The 6,194-nt window shown below is 36.7% G+C and overlaps 1 protein-coding gene across 1 annotated transcript; it reads right to left on the minus strand.

Moving 5' to 3' along the window:
* Nucleotides 1–4,955: 4,955 nt before the first annotated feature.
* Nucleotides 4,956–5,881, minus strand: LOC142614462 (uncharacterized). Its single transcript, XM_075786979.1, has 2 exons — nt 5,318–5,881; nt 4,956–5,213 (listed from the first exon to the last, which is right to left on the minus strand). Exons 1-2 carry the CDS (start codon nt 5,850–5,852, stop codon nt 5,185–5,187), a joined length of 564 nt encoding a protein of 187 aa, XP_075643094.1. The 5' UTR covers nt 5,853–5,881; the 3' UTR covers nt 4,956–5,184.
* Between the last annotated feature and the right edge of the window lie 313 nt (nt 5,882–6,194).

A 6,194-nucleotide genomic window follows, 5' to 3' on the forward strand; every position in this document is an offset into this window, starting at 1 on the left:
ATCATGCTTGCAACTCAACCAATGATCCAATCAACATATTAGACACTCAAAGTCATCTCTCAACACAATTTTAAGCTCATGGATCCCAAAAACACACACACACACACACACACACTAAACAAGTCTAACCGATTTTATATTTCAAAAAACAAGTTAAGACAGTTTAGTGAGTATACATCAACACATGTAAACCTTGTGATGGCCAGATCACGTTGTACTTGCACATGTATCAAGAGTAGCAAAGAATATTGCGTGTTGCGTGTGTAAAACATTGCAAGAGTGCATGAATGTCTCTATGTTATGACGATTTGAGATATGAGAAAATCACTTTAACTCACACACATATCATAACTATTTGATGGGGACTATCAACTTTGAGGTACATCCTATAACTCCCACATCTCCTAGAAAACACGCTTGGAATCATATTTAAAGCATTTTTTTTTTTTTTTTATCTTTTTGCTTTTATTTTCTTTGCATATTTTCTTTTTATTAAGAAAATCATGCATGGGTATAGAAAGGATAGAGAATAAATACCCAATTATGTTAAGCTTTTGACATTGCACTTTTCCTATGCCTAAGCATACAAATGTCATTGACATTGCACTTTTGTTATGCCGAAGCATACAGATGTCATATTATGATTGGTGAGATGGTTATTTATGCCTTTCTCTTAGGATTTTCTAGACCTACTCATCAAAAAGAGTGATACGAGTGTTAAGTGAAGGAAAAATTCTGGTTTTGCATCTCATGCAAAACCCACAGCGGAAGCGACGAACTAGGATCTATTTCATTCATGATTGATAACGTGCACAATGTAAATTTCAGAATTTAAGAACAAGATAGCGTACCTTGGTGTGGAGAAATTCAAAACAAAGATTAGAAGCACTTGGGAACACTTTTAATCTTCACTCCAATTCCACTTTATGCCCAAGATGTGTGGTCTCTCAATCAGTTTTTCAAAGAGAGAATGAAAGTGTGTCTCACACTCTCTCACACCGTTTCTTTTCCTTTTCTAATTTCTTCTAATAAAAATTCTGTATGTTTCTCCCTTTATAACTAACTGATTATCTAATTGGGCTGGCCTATTGGGCCTTTCCAATTGGGCTTTAGTGTGTGGCTTGGAGTGGGACCAAAAGGGACCAATAAGACACTAGCTCCAATGGGCCTTGGGCTTTTCCGTCAACTCTTGACAAGTCCAAAGTTACCATTAATTATATTTAATACCACTATATAAATATAATTGCACTCTAGGCCTTATTAATAAATTATATCCCAAGACTTTATTATACACGTAACCCCTTCATAAAATATTCGTAGTAACACAAAGTCATAAATGTAGACGGCCACTTTGTAAATTACTACATCTTATCCTTGAGTACCCGGTTTAATTCTTTAAAGTTATTCATTATATATTTATGAAATCCAATTTCATAAACATATACTTTAGTAATTTCTTACTAAAGTGGTTAGGCCTAACTCTCTGAATAACTGAACCATTAAACTTATCTCAAGGGAATATTTTATATCTCCATCAAGAGACTATGAATTCCATCTTGAGAATATATGTTCCATCAACACTAAATGTGGCTGCCCAACATACTGAGGTTTTGACCGTCACTTCAGATCTCACTCCTGATATATCAAAGCAACCTACACTTCATGATCAGGTCCATTATTCTCTCAGGATTAAGAGTTCATGCAAATAGAAGTCGTGAGATTTATTATTCATTTGACAGTCGTTAGAACAATAATAAATCTCACAGTAGTCCTGTTCAATATGTCTTAACTCTTAAAACATATCAACATATCAACTAGAAGTCTCCACTTCTATGATCAAGACAAATCATCTTAGTTGACACGTTATAGTCTTCGCAGATGAAATGCCCAATTTCATCACCAACTACGAACTATAAATTCTGAGTTTACAAAGAACTTGTGATTTACATCTTCTGTGACTTTTCACATAAATCACATACAATGCATCTCATGGACTATATGATAATGTCCCATATTCATGTTACCATTATTTTAGATAATAATAAAATAACTTTATCAAACACAATATTAAGTCATACATCATGTCTTACATAATGTCATACATAATATCATACATAGCATCATACAATAGGATTTAAGGGCACTAATCCTAACAATCTCCCACTTGCCCTAAAGACTATTGTGCACCAATCTAACTCCCATTCTCTCCAAATGTGACTCGAAAGTCCTTTGAGGCAAGGCTTTGGTAAAAGGATAAGCTAGATTATTTGCACTTTCAATCTTTGCTACCACAACATCTCCACGAGCAACAATGTCTTGAATGATGTGGTACTTTCTCTCAATGTGCTTTCCTTTCTTGTGATTCCTTGGATCTTTGGATTGTGCAACCGCTCCACTATTGTCACAAAACAATGTGATGGGAAGTTGCTCCATTCTTACAACACCAAGATCAGAAAGGAATTTCTTGAGCCAAACAGCCTCCTTTGCTGCTTCACAAGCAGCAACGTACTCGGCTTCCATGGTGGAGTCCGCAATACAAGATTGCTTAACACTCCTCCAACTTATGGCTCCACCTCCCAAGGTGAAAACACATCCTGAAGTGGATTTTCTGAAATCTAGATCTGACTGAAAGTCTGAATCTGTATAGCCAATGGGAATCAAATCCTCACTATGGTAAACAAGCATATAATCTCTCGTTCTCCTAAGATACTTGAGAATATGCTTTACAGCTTGCCAATGTTTTGGTCCTGGATTTGATTGATATCGGCTGACCATGCCAACTGAATAACAAATATCTGGTCTAGTACAAAGCATGGCATACATGAGACTTCCCACTGCAGAAGCATAGGGAACTTGTCTCATCATATTTTCTTCCTCTTGAGTCTTAGGCCTTTGGTCATCAGACAGAGGAACTCCATGTCTAAAAGGAAGCAATCCTTTCTTGGAGTTTTGCATGCTAAACCGTTCTAGGACCTTATCTATATATCCAGCTTGTGATAAGCCTAACATCTTATTCTTGCGATCTCGCCAAAGCTTGATCCCTAGAATAAAGTTAGCCTCACCCAAGTCCTTCATATCAAATTGGCTTGACAACCAAACTTTAACCGATGACATTACCCCTACATCATTCCCAATGAGTAGAATATCATCAACATAAAGCACTAGGAACATGACTACTTTATCTCGATGTCTTTTGTACACACATGGTTCATCAAGATTTTGTTCAAAACCAAATGACTTGATTGCTTGATCAAATCTGATTATCCATGACCTAGATGCTTGTTTAAGTCCATAAATGGACCTATTCAACTTGCATACCATATGCTCTTGGTTCTTCACTATGAAACCTTCTGGTTGCAACATGTATATTTCTTCTTCAAGATTGCCATTAAGAAATGCAGTCTTGACATCCATTTGCCAAATCTCATAATCATAATGAGCAGCAATGGATAAGAGAATTCTGATAGATTTAAGCATGGCTACTGGCGAAAAAGTTTCATCATAATCAATACCTTCTTTTTGTGTATACCCTTTCGCCACTAGTCTTGCTTTAAAGGTTTCAACCTTTCCATCTATCCCTCTCTTTCTCTTGTAAACCCATTTGCAACCAACAGGTTTAATGCCATTAGGCGCCTTTACAAGATCCCATACATGATTTGAATCCATAGAATCCAATTCAGATCTCATAGCTTGGACCCAATGATGTGCATCTATATCATTCATTGCTTCATCATAAGTGTAAGGATCCGATTCAGCCTCTTCTGAGATAGCCTTATAAGTTTCTCCCAAACCTATGAATCTTATAGGAGGCCGAATAATTCTCCCACTACGACGAGGCACCTGTGTACTAGACATCTCATGAGTAGTATCTTGTGATGTATCTAATACAGTCACATCATCCCTAGTTTCATCCATTGGTTGTTCAACTACAGGTTCATTCATTTCAGCCAAGACAACTCTACTTCTCGGAGTAAAATTATTCATATAGTCATTTCCAAGAATTTGGCATTAGTGCTAACAAACACTTTATTATCCTTATGACTATAGAATAAACCTCCAACTGTTCCTTTTGGATACCCTACAAAAAATACCACTTCTGTTTTAGACTGTAACTTGTCAAACTTTCCTTTCAACACATGTGCTGGACAACCCCAAATGTGGAGATGTCTCATACTAGGCTTACGCCCATTCCACAACTCTACAGGTGTTTTAGGAATAGACTTCGAAGGTACTAAATTCAAAAGATACATTGCAGTATTTAAGGCATATCCCCAAAAAGAAATTGGTAGAGTCGAATAACTCAACATGGACCTAACCATATCTAAAAGAGTCCTATTCTTTCTTTCTGCTACACCATTTTGTTGTGGAGTTCCAGGTGCAGTCAATTGGGATATAATCCCATTTTCAGTCAAGTAATCCTTAAAATCACCAAGAAGGTATTCGCCACCTCGATCAGATCGAATGGCCTTTATGTGTTTACCTAATTGATTCTCAACTTCAGCCCTAAACTCTTTGAACTTTTCAAAGGCTTCGGACTTCCGTTTCATTAGGTACACATAACCAAATCTAGAGTAATCATCAGTGAAAGTAATGAAATACTCATAACCACCTCTTGCTTGGATTGACATAGGACCACATACATCTGAATGTACTAGTTCTAGCAAATCTTGGGCTCTTCTACCCTTTGCATTAAAAGGTCGTTTGGTCATCTTTCCTTCCAAACAAGATTCGCAAACTGGAAAACCATCAAAGTTTATGGGCTGTAAAAGTCCATCTTTGATTAGTCTTTGAATCCTACTTGAATTGATATGACCTAAACGCAAGTGCCATAGATATGCATCACTAGTAGAAGGAAACTTTCTCTTTAATGATTTCACATGAGAGTTACTATCTAATTCAGAATTGTATAATCCATGCTTATCAGGAGTTAAAATATAAAGACCATCCACAATATTGCCAGAACAGATAAACACTTTATCCTTCTTTATTACAACATTGTCTTTCAGGATAACACAATATCCATGTTTACCTAAGTAAGTTGCAAAAATTAAATTCCTACGAACATTAGGTACATACAAACAGTCTTCCAATATTAACACTCTAGACTTAAAACACAAATTAAACACTCCAACAGCTTCAACCGGAATCTTGCTCCCATCAGCCAAAGTAAGAAATAGTTCTCCTTCATTCAACTTTCTGGTCTCCTGGAACCCCTGCAAAGAATTGCAGATATGATTAGTACAACCTGAATCCACACACCAGGAATCTGTTGGATTCTGTACCAAACATATTTCAAGAAGAAATGAACTTTTCATACCTTTATTCTTGGCAGCCTTGAATGTTGGACAATTCCTCTTCCAATGTCCTTTCTCACCACAATGGAAACACTTTCCTTTGGTTTTCTTTCCTTTGTTGGCAACCCCTAAGGCAATTTGTTTACCATCTTTCTTAGTGAAGTCCTTCTTCTTCTTCTTCTTACCCTTGCCTTTCGACTTAGGTTGAGAAGTAGAAGCTTCACCCATATTGGCTTCAACACTAGAAGTACCAAGGATGCCTTCCGCCGCCACTAACTCATTCATTAATTCAGACAAAGAATAAATCTTTTTGTTCATATTATAATTGAGTCTGAATTCCTTGAATGATTCTGGTAGTGACTGGAGTATCATATCCACTTGGGATTCTCCATCAATGTCGGCACCTAAAACTTCCAATGTGTTCAGATTAGCAATCATCCTAAGACAATGCTCCCTCACTGAACTTCCTGCAGCCATTTTGGTATTATAAATTTGCCTCATGGTTTCTTGCCTTGCAGAACGGCCTTGCTCACCAAACATCTCCTTCAGACTATGCATTATGTCCGAAGCAAGTTCTACATCCTGCATTTGATGCTGTAGAATATTTGAGATAGATGCTAGGATGTAGCACTTGGCCATCTCATTAGATTTTTGCCAACGATCATATCGCTGTTTTTCCTCAAGAGGAGCATCTAATGAAGGAAAGTTAGGACATGGTTGAGTAAGCACATACTTGTGCTCTTCAGCAGTAAGAACAATGTCCAAATTTCTTTTCCAGTCAACATAGTTGGATCCAGTCAGTTTGTTTTGGTTAAGAATAGAAACAAGTGGACTAAATGATGCCATGACAAAATCTGAAAATAATAAACATGAATATAATAAGTAAATTGGACATTATCA

The sequence above is a fragment of the Castanea sativa genome, chromosome 11 (genome assembly GCF_040712315.1).
Source record: "Castanea sativa cultivar Marrone di Chiusa Pesio chromosome 11, ASM4071231v1".
Classification (NCBI taxonomy): Eukaryota; Viridiplantae; Streptophyta; class Magnoliopsida; order Fagales; family Fagaceae; genus Castanea; species Castanea sativa.

Coding starts and splice junctions, on each gene's coding strand:
- LOC142614462 (XM_075786979.1), bottom strand. CDS start 5,852: ATGCATAGTCTGAAGGAGATGTTTGGTGAGCAAGGCCGTTCTGCAAGG. Junction 5,214..5,317: donor CAAGGCTGCCAAGAATAAAG/GTATGAAAAGTT, acceptor AATTCTTTGCAG/GGGTTCCAGGAGACCAGAAA.